The sequence below is a fragment of the Mytilus galloprovincialis genome, chromosome 1 (assembly GCF_965363235.1).
Source record: "Mytilus galloprovincialis chromosome 1, xbMytGall1.hap1.1, whole genome shotgun sequence".
Taxonomy (NCBI): domain Eukaryota; kingdom Metazoa; phylum Mollusca; class Bivalvia; order Mytilida; family Mytilidae; genus Mytilus; species Mytilus galloprovincialis.
The window spans coordinates 83832993-83854389 of record NC_134838.1 but is presented as its reverse complement, the minus strand read 5'-3'; the positions used below and the strand labels follow the sequence as shown (position 1 = coordinate 83854389).

Sequence of the window (21397 nt, the reverse complement as noted above, 5' to 3'; positions counted from 1 at the left end):
CAATGTTTTATTTATATTAGGTTTTGAAATTTTTTTCCCATTAAATTTTTTGTACAGTTTGCATGTATGTTTTTTCTTCACTTGTTCTCCTTCACCTTATTTTCCAGTTGGTAGAAATTTTGTCTGTCTTCAAAATAGACATATGTTCATATTTAAAAAAAATTATTAGCACTGAGTTTATTTTACAAAATTATTTTTTATATGCTTTACTTATATGTATATCCAAAATAAAGTAAATGTCCTTGGCTCCCATAAGGTTAAAATTGATGAATGAGCACAACTGACTTGCTTGTTTTTTTATTTGAGATGTGACAATAGTGGCATATCGAGGTAAAGTACAATAATGCCTTATCAGTTTTATTTTATTTTGTTGTCAGAAAAATGGCAAACAATTTTCATGATTAACTATATAGCTAACATTTCTGTTTGAAAATGAAAAGAGAATGATACTTTTATGCATAAGATGTTTTAAGACAAATAGAATTATAATTGTCATCACCATATTTTGGTTCGAATGAAAGATCTTTCAAAATTTTTCTTCTCATTTCAATCTTCTTAAAATGTTAACTTGTGTTGATTACAATTAACATGTTAAAATCGTAATTTAATCATTCATGTATTTCAAAAAAGATAACTTTTTACAAATTATCTTCTCTGCTAGTTTTATACACTTGTCTCTGAACAATTTTTGAAGTCTGTGCCTCTCAACCTTAGAAAATTGCTTGCTGTTTTTTGGTTGTTAGATAGCAATGTGTTCTGTTGTGAGACCATACAATATGCACCTGTGCACTTATTCAATCCTTTAGAGTGTATTGATATGATAATAGTCTGTTATATGAATGAAATTATATGCACTTTTGAAAATGTACTTCACTTCTTGTATCTTTTGAATTTTTTTATGTATCTTCCCAGTTAGTATTTCATTGAAAAGAATATACTATCTGATTGGCTCATAATTTGATGTTTAAAACAAGACCTTACACATGTTTATGTTTAAGAGGTGAAAAGAAAATTTGAGGTACATTTTGAAGTGTCGATCCTTTATATTGGGACATTTGTTGACTTTTATAACTATGCTTCCTTCCCGACTCTGGCTTACAGGTTCACAGACTAACACTGCCGGACAAACAGTTCCATGTAAGTCAGTTACCTCCCTTCTATACATTTTAGATAGTTTCACAAATAAAGATCAACATACAGAATACAGCAACATTTACCAGAAATTTTTGTTCCGCAAGTGTGATTATAAACATACAAAAACTTTTTACGAAAAAGACTAAATAATTTATCCTTTGGATTTTATGTTTGGTATGTTCATAAAGTTCTAAGGATATAAGATATGTTGATCTTATGTTGCGTTGATATGTTTTCCAACAAAAGTGAAGGTGACATAGTGCCATTAATGTCCACCAACCTTGACCCTCCCTCCCCTATTGCTTTGTTTGGTGAAAGATTTAACATGTTTTAATAAAACATTCAGTGGGATATATTTAGAACCAATTGTGATGACAGTTTTCCATATCTGTTTACATGGATAAAAAAGTGGGAACTCACTTCTTTGTTTACTTTCATATTTGCCTTCATTTATCTGGGGGAAAATACCAGTGTCCATCTCTAACATTCTGTAATGTGGTTATTGTCTGACATTAACATCTAGAGTTTACATAAATACTTTTCATATTCATTTTCTTTTTTCTTTTTTTTATAATATCTTTCCACATTTACCTCACTGCATTTATTATCACAAAATAATAACAAGCATGCTTCCAAGCACTGCACAATATTGAAGTAACAACATTAACATGTAGGTTAAGCCATCTCTATACATCCATTGTCTGTCGTCGTCTCTCTGTAAAAACCTCACCCTTCTAAAGATTTGGTTACATATTACTCAGGATCTTTATAATTATAAGCTGTGCCCTGTATGCAAATTGAAGATCAGCTGGAAAGTAACTTCCAGGTCTGGGTTCATAAACATTTCAAGTAAGACTATAAGACTCAGGTATTTCCAGCACAAATATAGTACTCTAAGTACAGCATAAAGTTTTATGCCCAAGGATTGATCATACTTGTCAACATTTTTAGTAGTGTCCAAAATCAAGAGGTGTAAACATCATATACAACTTCTTGTTTCCATTTGCAAGTGTTCAGTAATATAGATAGAAAATTTGGAGCCTGAAGTGGATTGTCTTGGGGTAGTATTGACATGCTAAATGCATTGAAAGTCCCAGTATTGTCAAGATGGTGCATAAATATTGTCTTGAACATTCATCAAATACTTGCCACTGGATGGTTAACACACATTAGGCCATTAATAACAACTGGTGAATGATACAGCTCATTAGACTCATTAGGCCATTAACCTAAGAACTGGTGAATGATACAGCTCATTAGGCCATTAACCTAAGAACTGGTAAATGATACAGCTCATTAGGCTATTAACCTAAGAACTGGTGAATGATACAGCTCATTAGGCCATTAACCTAAGAACTGGTGAATGATACAGCTCATTAGGCCATTAATAACAACTGGTGAATGATACAGCTCATTAGGCCATTTATAACAACTGGTGAATGATACAGCTCATTAGACTCTTTAGTTTAATAACTCATTTAGTCATGACCATATTCTGTAATGTAAAAAATCATCTTAATGTGATATTTGTTTAATATTTGTCTTGTTTGAGGTTATCCTCTACTAATTTGGTACGATGGGAGGGGGGAAGTCACATGTCAGTCCCTACTTAAGTCCACCAAGCCTCCAAGCAATCATTATAAAGCAATAATGTTCACCTTGACTTTGTGCTTTGAATGTTACTTTGATTGTTACACTACATCTGTTGTACATGTTATGTGGCTTATTCTATAACGCTTTTCTATCATACACATTTTATACATGTTATTTGGCTATTTATTTATTACTCTTTTCTCATATACATTTTATACGTGTCATGTGGCTTGTAATTTATTGCCTTTCTATCAATATCATTTCATAAGTCTTGTGTGGCTATACTCTTCTTTATTATTGCATTTCTATCATACACTTTGTGTAAATGTTTGGCTTTTCTGTTACTGCTAATCTATTATTCTTATTTGTATATGTCAAGGTATTGAGCAGTTCATATTATATTATTATTTTATTTTTTTATTTTGTCATATATATATATATATATATATATATATTATTTTTCATGATATACATTTCTTTCTATAAGGGATAAAGATGATAATCAAATACTGCGTCTTAGGAAAGAAAATAACACTTGATACTTCTATATCACAAAAATGTTTTACTTCAATATCTCAAAAATGTTTTAAACAAGTCAAATACTTATGAATATTCAGCATTTGTGATGCAAAACTTTTATTGGGATTCACATTAAAAATGATTTCTGAAATTATGCCTTTAAAGTTTATTAATTACTGATATTTGTTGAAATTTGAATTTTAATGTTTGGGATTCGATGCCAGTTATCTGTTTATTTAATATGAATTTATCTTTCAGTCTTGTAACGCATCTTTCCTTTCTATGCTTGTGCTATTGGTGGCTGGCTATTATAGCTACTGCATGGTCTTCTTTAGATATATCACACGTCATGGAAAATTTTCTTATTATGATATGACTTATTATAGAATTAAAAAAGAGATGTTTTAAAGTCCATTGAAATCAAATTATGATTCTGAAAATGTTAAGGATATAATTGAACCAATGCATTCATATATACTACGTCTTCTGTGAACATTTTTATTTACATTAGGTTTGAATCCAAAATATATTTCATTCAGTGATAATTGATAGAAAACATTGGCTTCTAATTAATTTTTGGGTAATCTGGACAAAGTTTACCCAGAGTGATCTGCACATAATTATGGAGCATGTGTAACAAAAGTGTGACAATAGAGTGATGTTTATTTGTTGTTTTTTTTTTTTTTTAATTTTCCATGATATGTTACGGAAGTATTTTCTAGAGTAATATGCTATTTTAAGTATCTCACTCTAAAAAAGTAAAGTAAAGTAATCTTTATTTAAAGTCATGTTGCATATATACACAATAACAATGAACATGAGCTCTTAAGAGTTCTTTAAACTGACTCTGTGCTGTATTTGAATACCCATTGGCTTTGAGTAAGTTTACATCCATGTTTTGATTTCTTATAAAAGTGACCAATGTCATAATTCTCAGTTTAATTTAGTATCTTAGAAAGATAAACGGATCTATCAAATAAGAAGTTCAATCTGACCTTTATTTTATACTTCATTAACTTTTATGATGAAGTAATCTCATGTTAAGTGACCTATATTCCTATGACTTGGTATAAGGATTAATCTTGGCGAGAATGACAATCACTTTAGAAAAAGAGGCGATATGTAACAAGTAATTACAGTAAAACAGAACAAATACATAACTATCCAAGTTTTATGAAATAAGAACTATTTACGAGTTATTTTCAGAATGGGAGTATATATCCTTATTTATTTACTTCAGCATGCAATTTTGTATGAATATACAATTTCCATATATGATATGTTCTACATTTTCTTTCTAATTTATCTTTAATTTACAATAGATCTTCTAGCTCTGTACTATATTCATTTCAAATATTTATAAATTTACCAAATTATTTATTATTAATTTTTTTATTTTATGTTTTATTTTATTAGTGCTTACTAGTGATGCTGACGTTAAAGTGGGTATGTGTATTTATATATTTTTTCGGCATGTGTTTGGCATGCGTTTTGACTGCTTTGTCATGTCATTGAAAGAACATTGTGTTAGGCATACAGAAAGTTGTCCTTGATGCAAACTTGTTGAATTGTTTCGTGTGTTTCTGAATAGTTTTGGCTTTCGATTTCTTAACCTAAGAAAAAAGTAAAGGTTATGAATAAAAGGCACTCAAACAAAAGGAAGTATTTAAACTGAAATGTCTTCATGAGTTTTGGGAAAACATTTCAAGCTTGGCTTGAGTTTTCTTAACCTTAGTCTTAGAATAAAGTAAAGGTTATGAATAACTGCACGTGGATAGAAGGTTTCTGAAAGATTGTTTAATGCTTGGCATCAGTTTTCTTAACCTAAGAATAAAGTAAAGGTTATGAATAACTGCATGTGGATAGAAGGTTTCTGAAGATTGTTTAATGCTTGGCATCAGTTTTCTTAACCTAAGAATAAAGTAAAGGTCATGAATAACTGCACGCTGATATCAGGAAGTATAGAACAGGAAGCAACTTTAATCTTATGATTGATGATCAATTCTGCTGCAAGTTGTTCATTAGATTTTAAACATTTTTTAAATGTCAGGTATTAAAAACCAGAATTGCTCAGATAGAAAGAATTGATGTAAATCTATGGTAAAGTCACCTGAAGCAAGAAGCTTACTCAGCAATATTGATTTCAATACTTAGGAAAATTTGAAATGTTTAGAGATCAAATTTCCATTTCTATTAAAAAAGTCTATTGTTTTTGAAATGGTTTTGCATGGACAAACAGTTGAGATTTTGCGTGCAGGTTTTTAAACAGAGCATTTGTTTCTTTTGCTTGTGACTTTATTATTATGTTGGTTTTGCAATATGTAAGTGAAATTCTCTGCATGGTTTCCAATAGTGAACACAACTTACATGTAAGTGAATGATCCCCTACATACAGTAGATGTCACTGAGATGCAACCATGACAAAGTAACAAATACCATGAGAAATATCACAGATCAAAGAACCTGGTTACTCATGATTTCGTGATGTTGTATGCAGACTTCTATGTGTGCATTAGATTTTGTTTCAAATGAGGATCTAAGTTTGATATTCATACTCATTTAAAACAGTTTTGATAAGGGCTTATAAGTTGGTTTATAAAGGACAGGATTTTGATTAGTTCTGGCTATCTACATGCCATGTTCTTATATATTTGTTTCTTGTGATTCAAGTTTCCTTGACTGTTAGTGCTTTTGTGAGGATTATAATTAGTTATCTTTGGTGAACAAGTTTAGGGACTGGCCAGTTTTATTAAGATCCAAAGCTGAAAATTGTTTCCTGTAGGTAACTAGGTTATATAGGTAATAATATAAATTGTTGCATGGCGATCTAGAATTGCTGTAGATGCCTGAATTGATTGTTGAATATAGTTACATCTGCAATTGTTTCATATATAAGTGTGTGATTGTTTCATATCTATAGGTGTGCAGTTGTTTCATATATATGTGTGTATTTCATATATTATGTTACAAACTCCCAACATTTTAAAATTATGCATAAAAACAGTCTATTTTGACTTATTTTAGTTAAATGCACTTCTGTGTGTCTTATGATCTTTGGTTTACACAAAAGTGCAGAAAAAATATTGTTTACATACAAAATAAAAGAAAAATCACTGGTTTAATAGAGAGTATTGTTTCATTTGGACTGAAAGATTAACAATTGAAAAAAGGAATACCGGTTAAGAACAACTCAGAAAATATATTTTTCCTAATTCAACTCCACTTAAAAAAAATCCAGTTAAATTAAGATATATTGGTGTCTTCATGCTCCGTTTCTATTTTGATAGATCTTGGATCAATAAATCCAGAAGTGCCAACAGGAAACTCCCATAATTCCAACAATACCAATGCTGTTAACAACAAAGTAGGTAACGGTGAGCCAAAGAAACCTCCACCACAGGCATCAGCAAGGAAAGAGAAGTCAGTCCTACAGGCTAAACTTACCAGACTTGCCATTCAGATAGGATATGGAGGTAATACAATGTATTCAATACTAGCATATATATGTATGTATCTAGTTTATACTTATGATCTATTAAGAGCATACATTTTTAAAGGTGTTAGAAATAACCTTAATATAAGAAAAAGAAGATGTGGTATGAGGGTGGCCACTGTGCAGCCTTCAGCAATAGCAAAGCTCATACTTCATAACAATCTATAAAAGGCCCTGAAAAACATAGGTCAAACACTCCAAACAAAAAAATAACAGCCTGATTGATATATGTACAAAACTATCGAGGTAAAACAAGTATGATGTACAACAACAAAAGACATTCACTGAATTGAGCGATTTACTTGTTTGAGACTGTCATTGCTATAATTATCTCCCTTTGTTTCAAACTTTTGTAGCTATAATTATCTCCCCTCATTTTAAACTGGAGTGGCTATAATTGCCTCCCTTATTTCAGACAGACTATATTACCTTTCTTTGTTTCAGGAACTGCCATTGCTGTAGCTACTGTATTAATTCTCATTATCAAGTTCTGTGTGAAGGAGTTTGCCATCAACAAGAATGAATGGACAAGTGACAAGACTGCCAACTACATTGAACATTTTGTCAAACATTTCATCATTGGTGTGACTGTGTTAGTTGTAGCAGTACCAGAGGGTCTTCCATTAGCTGTTACTTTATCTCTAGCTTATTCTGTTAGAGTAAGTTTATCTGGAATTTAGTTAAAAGCATATTTAGATGAAACCTAATTTTGAGAATAAGTATAAACTCAACATTTCAATAATTGTTTGTTGATTTATTCTTTTTAAACCAAGCATTACTGCTACATGACTACCCAATCTGCTATTCCAGATACTGTACCTTTTCAATATTGATTTGTAGGGAACTCTTTTTTGTGAAGATCGTTGTTATAAAAGGTAAACAATGAAAATGTTCAAAAAAATACAAATTTCCCATAGGCTTGTATACTGAATGCTAAATGATAAAGTGACATATCTTGTTGTTGAATTTTATCTTATTAGAAGCATATAATAAATCAACTTTAGTGTAAATATCATAAAGGATATCTTCATCTGACATACCATGTTATTGTCCTGATATCCTTTCAATATTTGCCAATAAAGCTTATACAGCTTCAGTCATTCAGCTTTTAGTAGTACTGAATACTAAGTTGTAAGTAATCACTAAATAGACCTGTTGTTTTTATTTTGATAGAAAATGATGGATGACAATAACTTGGTGCGACATTTAGATGCTTGTGAAACAATGGGAAATGCAACAGCCATTTGTTCTGATAAAACTGGAACATTAACAACCAATAGAATGACAGTTGTTCAGAGTTATATTGGAGGTAAGGGCGTAGCAGTATGATGTTTTGTAAATTCAGAAATTTTTGGGAGCATTTTGTGATTGCAACTTTTTAATGACCACCCAAAATTCAAAATTTATCATTGTGATTTCAGCAAAAAATTTCATACAGGTATATATATTAGAATTCAGAATGTGAGTTTGTATTAAATGCGATTCTCAGGCAGTGGTTGTATGCACCTATAGAAAAACCTCACAATAATTTCTGATTTTCCGGTATACAATTGGAACTTAATCAACTAATGATAAGTAATATCTTAATAAATCATACATTTCCCAATTTATATGTTTGTTTATTTCTTATATTTTAAGCTTTGATGCATTATACCCAAGCAATAAGTCTTTGACAACCAGGCTGTAAAACTAATAAGTCTTATATGTTACTCTATATTTTGTATTTCGTTTGAATGCTAGAATAAGGTTAAAGTAACAACACTAGATAAAAAGTCATACAATTTACAGGCTAACAAGCCACAAGTCTTAAAAAATGAATCCCAACATTAAACCTTTGTTTTTTGTTGGAGTACTTCACTGAATTATATGACACACACAATGTAATATGAGTTAGAAAACATTGCAATTTGAAAATAAATATAGTTAATTGACTTTAAATGTGTAAATTGATTTTAAATTAATCTTCTTTTTTTCAGGAGTTCACTACAAACAGGTTCCTAACTTTGAAACTTTAGCTGCCAATTTTAGAGAGTTGATAGTGTGGGGCATAGCTATCAACAGTGGTTATACCTCCAGAATACAGGTAAATGGTTCCCTAAAGCTGTATTTTATACTTCTAACTGAGCCAGTACTAGGACCATTGAGGTTTTATACCCTGTTATCCGCATAGATAGATATAGGAAGATGTGGTATGAGTGCCAATGAGACAACTCTCCATCCAAGTAACAATTTGTAATAGTAAACCGTTATAGCTTAAGGTATGGCCTTTAACATGGAGCCTTGGATCACAATGAACAGCAAGCTATAAAGGGCCCAAAAAATTACTAGTGTAAAACCATTCCAAAGGGAAAACCAACGGTCTAATCTCTATAAAAAAACGAGAAAAGAGAAACATGTATGAATATATAAATAGACGACAACTACTGTACATCAGATTCCTGACTTAGGACATGGAAAGAACCTGTGATATTGAGGACAATTTATACAAGCATTTAATGGGAGAACCCGTCATATATCCACAATTCTTCCTAAACATCTTAATATAATGAATGATACTCTTTCGGAATCTTTTTATGCCCCCGGCCTAGTGGAGGGGGCATTCAGATTTACCCTTGTCCGTCAGTCTGTACTTGTGTACGTTCACAATAGGTTTCCCTTCACTGACTTTAGTTTGCCTCAACCAAATGTTAGCTCATGACAACGAAACACCTATTAAGTTTTGAAAGTGGTGGCATCACTTTTACCGTTCTAGAGTTATGTCCCTTTACAAATGGGAAAAAGCTGATTATTTTGTTTCTGATCTCTTACTTTAGTTTTCCAAGTGTTATGAATCTTATACATAATGGTCGTAACCACAAAACAAAAATCAAGTTTGAATTTTGGTGGCGTCTGTTATCACTTTTACCTTTCTAGAGTTATACCCCTTTACAAATGCAAAAAATGCTGAACTTTTCATTTCCATTTTCTAACTTTAGTTTGCCTCAACCAAATGTTATGAATCATTTACATAAAACATAGATCATTGTATTGATGACAGATGTTAAATTTATTGAGGTATTTGATAGACCATTTGCTGATTTAAACCTTAACATATTGTATAGACACTCATTTATTGTTGAAGACAATATGTCTACCTCTAGAAATCTTTTGTTATATATTGTCATTGGATTGCTGTGTGTTTGACGTATACTCCATAAAATATATCACTTTTTATATATGATTCAAGTAGTAAAATTAGTTTTTTTAAAGATGAAATTGAATTATATAAACATACATGTATTGTTTTTAAACTATTGACATTTGTTAATTAATTTTCCTTGTGTTGAATTGTTTATTTGTTTCTGATTTCAGTTATCAGATGACGGGGGTCTTCCTGCACAGCTAGGAAATAAGACAGAGTGTGCCCTGTTAGGATTTGTTCTGGATATGAAACAGAGTTATGAATCTGTAAGACAAGAAGTTACTGAAGAACATTTAACCAAAGTATACACCTTTAACTCTGTTAGGAAGTCTATGAGTACAGTCATTCCCACCAACAAGGGATACAGGCTTTTCACAAAGGGAGCTTCAGAAATTGTTTTAAAAAAGTAAGTAAAATTGATTTGTACTTAAGGATGTACACCTCTGAGGAGCCAAAAATTTCTAGAATTAAACTTTTTTTCTTAACCTGATTTTTGGGTTTATAAGACTGTAACAAAATAATTGGTGAAGAAAATATCATATGGTGGTGCACTTCTTTTTTTGCTACGACTCTTTGAAAATGCCCAATTTTGATGATTTTACCATTTTTCATCGATTTTTACCTGTTTTTGGGCTATTATCGTGAAAAAAATCACAGTTCCACAATTAAACTTTTTTTTCATACTTTCTATAAAGATGAAGTGGACCAATCTGAATAAATTTTACTTAAAAAAACTATAGGCAGGTGTTAATATAAGAAAGTTTTATCATATTTTGACGCTTTTTTGTGTAAAATTTACCATGCTGTCAATTTTCTATTTTTCGGATTTTTCTCCGTTTTAAGAACATAATGCATATTATTTCAACTTTTTCGTTATAAATAATTGAAAAAATACATATCTAAGAAATTGGAAAAGACCAAAATGATATGGGATGTACATGATTCTTGTAAAATCATTTTTTGTATCCCTCACCCATTTTCTCAAAATTTTGGCTAAAAATACTGACTTGATTGGTTGTAAAATTTGAAAACTGGATTCCTAAAAAACCGTTTGTTGTAAAAACCCAATTTTTTCACAGAGTTATGTTTGTTTATGATATTTTTAAAATTCATTGATATTTTTCACTTGTATCACATTTTTTTGAAATAATTCAAGAACGAGATTTCAATGAGACTGAACGAGACTGAAAAGTCAGAAGAATACATCCTTAAGTTTTAAATTTTAATATTTGACCTCAGACTTTTATTGAATAACAGTATACGATACAGTAACAGGGGAGGTAATGACATCGCTAATGTTAGATTTAAAAAATAAACTCAATATCACAAAGTTGTTAAAACACTTCCTTTAACAAATCTTGATGCATATCACAAATTTGTACTAAACACTTTGTTCAACAGAGCTTGATACATATCACAAAGTTGTACTAAACACTTAGTTGAACAGACCTCGATGCATATCTCAAAGTTGTACTAAACACTTCATTAAACAGACCTCGATGCATATCACAAAGTTGTACTAAACACTTCGTTAAACAGACCTCGATGCATATCACAAAGTTGTACTAAACACTTAGTTAAACTGACCTCGATGCATATCACAAAGTTGTACTAAACACTTCGTTAAACAGACCTCGATGCATATCACAAAGTTGTACTTTTAAAACTGTACTGTATAGAATTCTATTGCTATTAGAAAGGTTTTCTAAACGCTTTTTGAACAGTGCCATTCATGATATTTATAGGGCTTTGTTCAACAATGTGTTTAGAACATCTTTGTGATTTCTGAACACTTTGTTGAATAGAACTCTATGGATATCACAAATGTGTTCTGAATTTGGAACGCTATGCTCTGTATGGCTGTTTAAAAGTTGGACAGAACCTTAATGATATTCAAGTATGCTGCATACTTATTTTATTGAAGCTATCCCTTATACATGTAGTATGAAGTAGCATATCTTTAAATGTAAAGAGGTTTCAATAAATGCTTCATTATTCTTCTTTCTTTATTTTAGATGTACCCATATCTTAGATTGTAAGGGCCAAGTTTTACCATTCCCCCCAGAGGATCAGGATAAAATAGTGAAAACAGTAATAGAACCAATGGCAAGTGATGGACTTCGTACAATCTGTTTGGCTTACAAAGATTTTGTTAAAGGTAAAGATTCAGATAGTACAGTTTATAATTTATTAAAGCTAGTGTTATGCTCATTTAGCATAATAAACTAATACAAGATGTACCTAAATTTAAGCAACTGTCTTCCATCCATCATTGAACATTGACATTCTAAATTCCAATGAATGACAATTGGGACAAGTCTTCAACAAAAATTTTAAAAAACTTTTATGCATTATGGTGGTAGAAAACCCTTCCCATATAGATACTTCATAACCAAATTGTCTCTTGCTGGACTTAATGATCAATTAAAGAAATAGGAGAACATTTTCTCTTCTGCAATTTCAATAATTTTATGAGTTTTCTGAAATAGGCAAGACTGGAATCTTGAGGTACAAAGTAAATTTTGTATACTGCCTCTTACACTAGCTAAAATTGTCAAAATCTATACTAAGCTATATTTCTGTATTATAGGTGAAAGTGACGGCGTCAATGATGTAACATTCTCCGAGGAACCTGACTGGGAGGAGGAAGGTGACATAGTAAAGGGTCTGACATGTTTACTGGTTGTTGGTATTGAAGATCCAGTAAGACCGGAGGTTTGTATTTTAATGGATTTCATGCTAAAAATATGTTAATTTGAAAGTAAAGGTTCAAGTTAAAAATTAAATATATTTGATATGCTGAATATAACCATGTATCTAGATTTTGGATTTTGGGCCTGTTATTAAATTGATCCACTCTGAGGTCCAAAGGTTTCAAAACTAAAGTTTGTTTGATTTTATTAATAATTGAATGCATTGGAATCTTTGATATGATGAATCTAACTATGTATTTATAACTTGGATATAGTACCATAAAAGTAAATGTCCAATTTCAAACTATTAAGTTCTAGACTACATTTATTCTGTGTCAAAAACCTATTTTTTGTTTTATCCCAATCCAAATTAAGAGCTGTATCATGCTTAAATGTTGAGTCCATACTTGCACCAGCTGTTCAGGGTTGGTCCTATGTGGTCGTTTCAAGCTATGCTCTAGCAGAGCCTTTTATTTGTAGATTATAAATTTTTATATCTGATTTGTTGTAGGTACCCAATGCTATCAAGAAATGTCAGAGAGCAGGTATCTGTGTTAGAATGGTCACTGGTGACAATGTGAATACAGCTAGATCTATCGCCACTAAATGTGGAATTCTTGATCCTAATGAAGATTTTCTCGTCATTGATGGCAAAGAATTTAATAAACGTATCTTAGATGAAGACGGCGAGGTATTACATTATGATTAGACACCATTATTTGATTATTTACAGAATCTCAGTTTAAAATTTTAAAAAATACAGTATTTTGAAAAATGCACAAATCATGTTGTTTTAATAGATTGTTGAAAATTGGCCTAGATAAGTCCAGATAGTACAGTGTACATTAAAAAGACAGTACCTTGTTATTGTCCATAATATGCATGAAATATTTGCACCTGCAAGGGAAATAACCATCAGGAAAATGGGTTTCCTTATAAAATGGTGAAGCCTTTACAAGCTATGGAAAATACTGAAACATGTTGATGTTGTGAAATCCTTTTATTATCTTTTTTATGCCCCATTTATGGGCATTATGTTTTCTGGTCTGTGCGTCCGTTCGTCCGTCTGTCCCGCTTCAGGTTAAAGTTTTTGGTCGAGGTAGTTTTTGATGAAGTTGGAGTCTAATCAACTTGAAACTTAGTACACATGTTCCTTATGATATGATCTTTCTAATTTAAATGCCAAATTAGAGTTTTGATCCCAATTTTACGGTTCACTGATAGAAAATGATAGTGCAAATTTCAGGTTAAAGTTTTTGGCTTCAGGTTAAAGTTTTTGGTCAAGGTAGTTTTTGATGAAGTTGAAGTCCAATCAACTTGAAACTTAGTATACATGTGCCCTATGATATGATCTTTCTAATTTAAATGCCAAATTAGAGTTTTGACCCCAATTTTACGGTTCACTGAACATAGAAAATGATAGTGCAAATTTCAGGTTAAAGTTTTTGGCTTCAGGTTAAAGTTTTTGTTCAAGGTAGTTTTTGATGAAGTTGAAGTCCAATCAACTTGAAACTTAGTATACATGTGCCCTATGATATGATCTTTCTAATTTAAATGCCAAATTAGAGTTTTGACCCCAATTTTACGGTTCACTGAACATAGAAAATGATAGTGCAAATTTCAGGTTAAAGTTTTTGGCTTCAGGTTAAAGTTTTTGGTCAAGGTAGTTTTTGATGAAGTTGAAGTCCAATCAACTTGAAACTTAGTATACATGTGCCCTATGATATGATCTTTCTAATTTAAATGCCAAATTAGAGTTTTGACCCCAATTTTACGGTTCACTGAACATAGAAAATGATAGTGCAAATTTCAGGTTAAAGTTTTTGGTCAAGGTAGTTTTTGATAAAGTAGAAGTCCAATCAACTTGAAACTTAGTATACATGTTCCCTTTGATAAGATCATTCTAATTTTAATGCCAAATTAGAGAATTTATTCCAATTTCACAGTCCTTTAAACATAGAAAATGATAGTGTGAGTGGGGCATCCGTGTACTGTGGACACATTCTTGTTTCAATTTGCTTGTCTTATAATGACACTGGTTTTAAATACTGAAACTAGCTATATAAATATATACACAACAATAATTAGGTCATACTTTTTTAATTTCTGATTTTTTTCTGTTTCTGGAGAGTATATGTAAACCTTGATACAAATTTAGTATTGTTGTTTTCAGGTTTCACAGGAATTATTTGACAAAGTTTGGCCTAAATTACGTGTACTGGCCCGATCATCACCACAGGATAAATATGTACTGGTAAAAGGTATTATAGACAGTAAGATGAGCACTGCCAGAGAAGTGGTAGCAGTCACTGGAGATGGAACCAATGATGGACCTGCTCTCAAAAAGGCTGATGTCGGATTTGCAATGGTATGTTCAGTTAAGATGCTTCATTGTTATATAAAAAAGAAGATGTGGTATGAGTGCTAATGAGAAAACTCTCCTACCAAGGCACAATGTATAAAAAGTTAATAATTATAGGTCAAAGTATTGCCTTTAACACAGTCTTGGCTTCCACTGATCAGCAAAGTATAAGGCCAAGGGGTCCCAAAATGTCTAGTGTTAAACAATTCAAATAGGAAAACCAATTGTCTAATTTCCATGAAAAAAAAAATGAGAGACGCATGTGAGACATATGCATGGAGATATATAATGTTATTGTGGTGCCAGACTGAAAATCTATAACCTCACATATGTGGTGGCAAATACCTGTGTTACACATTTTTTAAATGCAACTCCTTTAAATCAGATATTTTACAGGACACAAAGTTGTGCACCTGTTATTTTAATTCTGTTTCCTAATGATAATTATTGTTTCCCATATCTAAACATCTATAGAAGCCATTTCTATTTATACTATATGGAGTTGTCAAGTTACACTCATCTTCCTTTAAAGACTCGAGACATTTTCTTTATTTTATATGATATATATTTATAGGTATTAAAATGTTTGATGAGTTATGTTTGTTCTCTATTTCATAGGGTATATCAGGAACAGATGTAGCCAAAGAAGCCTCAGACATTATTTTAACAGATGACAACTTTACCAGTATTGTTAAGGCTGTGATGTGGGGTAGAAATGTTTATGATAGTATTGCTAAGTTTTTACAGTTCCAGTTGACTGTCAATGTTGTTGCTGTATTGGTAGCTTTCCTTGGAGCCTGTATTATTGATGTGAGTTGTCATACATTAGCAGTTAGCAAAACTTGATTGTTTATGGTGGGGTGTTAGGTTATAGGTTCAAATGATTTTATATAAAGAAGCAACCTTTTTATTTATCAGTAAATTAGAAGTCTTTCATTAGAAGATATGAATTCTTTCCAACACACCTTTTTCTCCCTCATTTCTACATTTTTTTAAGGAAAACCCCTGATAACCTAATTTTGTGTTTACCTTTGATATTTGTATTTAAGTCACAAAACTTGCTTTGTTCCTTACTGGATATTTGTTTACTTGGAAACAACACAAACTTGATCAGTTTTTCAAATATTAAGGACATTTCCATAAAAAAATATATATCAGATAAAGAAAAGTCCACTTCCACAAATATGAAAAGCTCATTAGGTTATGGTATTTACATTTAAACAGAATGCATATGAACACATTATTACATTAGTGTTCATGTTACATTTTAATTATATGGGATAATTATTTGATGTGAATCTCATTTCAGGACAGTCCTCTACGAGCTATTCAGATGTTGTGGGTGAACTTGATTATGGACACTCTGGCTTCATTAGCTCTTGCTACAGAGCTTCCTAGTGAGGAGTTGTTAGAACGTAAACCTTACGGAAGAACCAAAGCTCTCATTTCTAGAACCATGACCAAAAATATTATTGGTCATGCCATCTATCAGCTAACTGTTATATTTTGTTTACTTTTCTTGGGTAAGTCTTTTATAAGGCAGTTAGTCATACTTTTTAAAAAGCATTTTGTTGATTAGTCCATTTGCTTTACAAAAAGCTTGTGTGAGCAAGTGATAAATATTGAGGTACAAAGTACAAACTTGTTCTAAAAATACAAAGTAAAAAAAAGTATCAAAAAGCATCAAAAAGCATCAAAAACTTAATACACAATTGGATCAAGTCACCTGTCTTGTGGTGTAAACATGCTTGTCTGTGGACGTTTTAGCTTTCAATACACAGTCAATTCAAGTCAATGACTTTAAAATGGGTACTTACTGAATCTCCACTGAGAGCATGCAGCAATTTAAAGCTAAGACTGGTCGCATTGGATTGAGAATAAGAGTGTCAAGTTTTCTTGGAGACAATCAAATTGTGATTTAGCATGTTAAAAACTTATTCAGCTTTTTGGTCTTGTACAAAGCAGAGATATAAACTGTGGTAGTCCTGATTTTTTTTTTTATTATGTACACCCGTCAATCAATAAAAAAAAAATATGCTTACTTTGTCTAAATGGATATAAAATATACGCAATTTGTCATATATATTAAGTTTTGAATCTTTACATAAGAGTTGTGTTATTTATAAACATATGAAAAAGATATATTTGTATTGTCAAACAAGTTTACCAAATGATTTATTTCTGTATTTTGCACAGGTCCTCAGTTTTTTGACATTGATAGTGGAATAGGAGGAGATATTCATTCTCCACCAACTCAGCACTTTACTATTATATTTAATACATTTGTTATGATGACTCTTTGTAATGAGGTCAATGCTAGAAAAATCCATGGGCAGCGTAATATTCTGGAAGGATTACAGAGGAATCCAGTATTTATAGTTATCTGGATAGGAACCTTTATAGCTCAGGTAAAGTTATAATTATATATTACAAATGTAGCTGAGTGCTGTTTTAGTACGGGTTATAAGGAGGTTTTAGAGTACTGAAAATCATGACTGTTCTGCTGAAGGGGAATGGTAATATGTTTTAGAGTGAAAAAAAAAGACTTCTTTAAATTTGGTTAGGGGTAGATTTTTCTGAAAATGCCTATAGTTTGATAGGAACATTGGAAGCTCAGGTCACATCTCTATATTTTTATGCCAAAAGACAAACAAGACAATTGCTATGAAAGCTGATGCAAACAGAATGCATACAAATTAAATTTTAATCAAGATATTGAATAATATAACATCAAATTTTACAATTTAACCATATTTCAGATCTAATTGACAAATATATATTATGATGTATATGAAATATTTGCATCTGAATACTAAACAACAAACAAGCTGGTAAGCAGAACTGCCCTTTGGCACTAAATGTTTTATTTTACTATCAAAATTGGTCAATATGTTTTATACTCAATCCACTGTTTATTTGCAAAACACATATATGTACTGTAATGAGTTTTAATTAATAAGTGATATGCCATATAATTTCAGATTGTACTAGTACAAGTTGGAGGTTCTGTGTTTTACACCAAAGGATTAACACTAGAGCAGTGGTTTTGGTGTATATTTTTAGGAATAGGGGATCTGATATGGGGACAGGTAATTATATTAACCGATAAGATTGATAGATTGATTGGTGCCTAACTGATTATAAAGGTGGTGTATACTTTGAGGCTAACAAATTGTTGAAGTATTCAGTATTTGATTCAAGTAAAAAAACTAATAATAAACTGGTGTACATTATATTTTAAGTTTTAGAACAATACTGTTATAACTGGGTATTGCAGTCATAATATTAATTCTTATATGTTTTAAACAAGAACTTGGTTAAGTTAGCACAACAAAAGGGGAGAGAGAATCCTGTGGATTTGTCTTATTTCGGAATTAGGTAGAGGAAACTGTCTCTACCACTGGTATACACTCACTTATTGAAGCACATGAATAAACATTTCTTGATTTTAAGTTCTGACTATTGTCAAGTCACTCATCATTGTGTATATTACAAAAAAGAAGGAAGTGATAACATGGGAATTATTTATTTTCTTTTATGACAAAAAAAAAATCAATATATATGTTTTTATGTTTTTATGTTGAAAAATGTTTGATATATTTTACAGCTTGTTACAACTGTTCCAACAAGTGCAATACCTAAAAATGTTTGCCGTCGCCTACGTGGCAGACACGAAGAAGATGAAGAAGTTGATCATGACATTATGATGGAAGAGGAAGATGTAGGAGGAAGGCGTGGCCAGATCCTATGGGTCAGAGGCCTTACCAGACTCCAACAACAGGTAGGAGGTCATTTTATCTGTATTTGGTCAAGTATATGCCACAATAAATAAATGGAAAATCAATCTCGTGTTATGTTGTACAGTTACTTACGTAAGATAATTATTAAAATCTCATGTGTACGGGAAGTTTTAAACAATTTACAATAAAAATATATAATTTTCAATGGGAAAACAAATTGTTTCACTATTTAATAGTTCATGAGGCCATTTCATCTCAATTAAAATATCTTTGCATTGTTGACTTGTAACAATGTGACTGGATACATTGTACAAAATTATTGCATTTTGAGTCATGTTATCAAGGCTGCAATACATTGATTTAGATAACTACAAAAAAAGATGTGTTGATACATGTGGCATGTATATTTCTAGAATCAATATTCATAGTCCTGTCTTGTTTGATAGACATATGTTGTATTTAAATGCCTGCATTAGTGTACTGTAGGGTTGAATTAAAATGAATGAATTAGAAATGATAAGAATTTAATCGCATTATTGAATGAATTAACAGTAACACCAGGATTGAGAATTGGCAACTATTTGGTTAGAAAGTTTCTTTTATTCCTTTAACTTCTCCCTTTTATAAAAATATGACTTTAAAAGTTTTGAAATTAAGAATAGTAAAATGAATCAATGAATTAGAAATTGATATACAAATATTTTATTTATATTATCCTTTTTTAACACAGATTCTTTAATTGTAAAAGGAAGTATTAGGGAAATAGTAAATTTTAGATAAGCTAAGCACCAAAAAGTAAAATTTATCAAATAAAATTGTCACTCAGATTTTATTTTGGAACACAGAAAACTTATTACATATTTCAATCCTGGTGAATTATTATATAGATTTTTATGATGTTTGTTTATTTAATTAAGCTTGAAACATTTTTTTACTGATTATGTTTCTTGGTCTTGGTATTTGATTTTGATGGCTTTCTTACTTTCTATCTAGCTAATCTTTGGTTATCCAACATTTTTTAGTGTAGACTAGTGTTTTAGTTTGAGTTATTCCCCTTTCTTTCTTTGTTTATTTTCTTTTACTGTAGCTGCGGTCATCAGATTATCAACCCTTTTTCATTTTGGTGTGTTGTCTTGGCAACATTAAATCATATGTTGAACACACAACTTTTTTTATTGACAGCTGCGAGTTGTTCGAGCGTTTAAGAGCACACTGGAAGATCTTGAAGAAAAACGTAGTATACACAGTTTTCACAGTTTGCACAGTTTACGTAGTTCGCGCAGTCACCCTGGGCCGCGTCCCATTAGTGAAGATCTGTCTAATCACCATCAAAGACTTCGTATCACTATGACAGATGCCACTCATTATCGTTCTCCTCATACTTTTGCAGAACGGACTTTTAAAGCTAAAAGTCAATCATTTGAAAATGTACCATTAGTTAGTAAACAACCATCTCCTGTTTTGGCCCCTATTAATCCAGCCCACAAAGAATCTCCCCCTAAGATTGTAAGTCAGTTAGACCAGAAAGGTGTGACTGAAACCTCTATCTAAGTAAACAGTGCAATATTGATGTCAGCACAGTGTCCTTTTTATTTCACTCAAGCTTTAGGTGTTCTCAAATTCTGTGAAAGATATTTGAAATGTATCCATAATATTTATACACACATGTTAACCATCAGATTGACATTTTTACTTTTCATTAGAGTGCATGTATACATTGACATTATTGAAAGAACATTTCATTTTTCAAAAAAATAATCTTTTAGTTTTTTGTAATTGTAAAAAAAAAAAAAATTTATTCCCAAATCAAAATTTTAAACATTTAACTGAAGTTTTTGAAAATGACTATTCTCTATTGTTTCTTTGTCAGTGGTTGAATTTACAAAGGTTTAGGAATACACAGAATTTGAAGTTTTCAAATTAAGTGCATGCTCCATGCGCTATGATCAAGAATGTGATAATTCTCTGTTGTTTAAATTTCCCAGCAAACATGTTGGTATTGTATAGATGTTTTTTGTCCTAAACCATTTGTTGTTTTGTTGTGTCCATATTTTTAAGAAAATAACTGAACAGATCTTTATGCTTAATTGTTATATTCTCAATGTTTAAAAGCTTGTGAATTCTCACACCACAATGCTTCTGAACTTTTGTATTGTAATTGTTTATAGATGTTCTGCTGAACCTTGTGTTGATATTTTAAGTGTTTTTTTGGCTTTCTGCCAACTCTTGCCGGCATTAGCTGCCATCCCTTTTGTAGTTGGTCTGTAACTTTGTAGTCATTGATTTTCTATTAAGGATCTGAAGTTTCAGAGGATTGATATTGATCACCAATATTTTATAGGATAAAAAAAAAAATAAAAAAAATATCAATTGGTGTATTTACCTGTCAAACTTTAAAAAAAAATAACATTGTCAATTTTAACCTTATGAAAAGTGATTTTTTTTACAAATTTTATTTTCATGTAAGATTGTAAGGTAGGGTGTCTACCTATTGTTTTGTAAAATCATCAAAAACAGATCCATATAATACCCTAGATTGGCAACTACAAAGTAGAGCCTACAGCTGTATATCATTTCCCTAAACCCCAATGTTTCAGTTACAATTCTGTAGACTAGGTAACAGTCAAGATTGAACAATTCTTGGAAGAAAAACTAAATTGATTTCATGTGAACACGATACAA

At 31.1% G+C, this 21397-nt stretch overlaps 1 protein-coding gene across 11 annotated transcripts in view; it reads left to right on the top strand.

Moving 5' to 3' along the window:
* The window catches only part of LOC143042399 (plasma membrane calcium-transporting ATPase 2-like), a 110032-nt gene that overhangs the window by 72267 nt on the left and 16368 nt on the right, over positions 1–21397 (top strand). For 10 of the 11 annotated variants that reach the window (XM_076214741.1, XM_076214683.1, XM_076214703.1 and 7 more), the window contains 16 exons: positions 1102–1137; positions 4663–4692; positions 6534–6719; positions 7184–7398; positions 7913–8048; positions 8716–8822; positions 10091–10326; positions 11936–12078; positions 12511–12635; positions 13125–13304; positions 14787–14981; positions 15594–15785; positions 16285–16498; positions 17172–17383; positions 17957–18064; positions 18583–18756. In XM_076214741.1, the coding sequence (XP_076070856.1) occupies positions 1102–1137; positions 4663–4692; positions 6534–6719; positions 7184–7398; positions 7913–8048; positions 8716–8822; positions 10091–10326; positions 11936–12078; positions 12511–12635; positions 13125–13304; positions 14787–14981; positions 15594–15785; positions 16285–16498; positions 17172–17383; positions 17957–18064; positions 18583–18756 (2489 nt within the window). The remainder of the gene's footprint in view (positions 1–1101; positions 1138–4662; positions 4693–6533; positions 6720–7183; positions 7399–7912; positions 8049–8715; positions 8823–10090; positions 10327–11935; positions 12079–12510; positions 12636–13124; positions 13305–14786; positions 14982–15593; positions 15786–16284; positions 16499–17171; positions 17384–17956; positions 18065–18582; positions 18757–21397) is intronic. The other variant, XM_076214735.1, reaches the window with a different exon arrangement.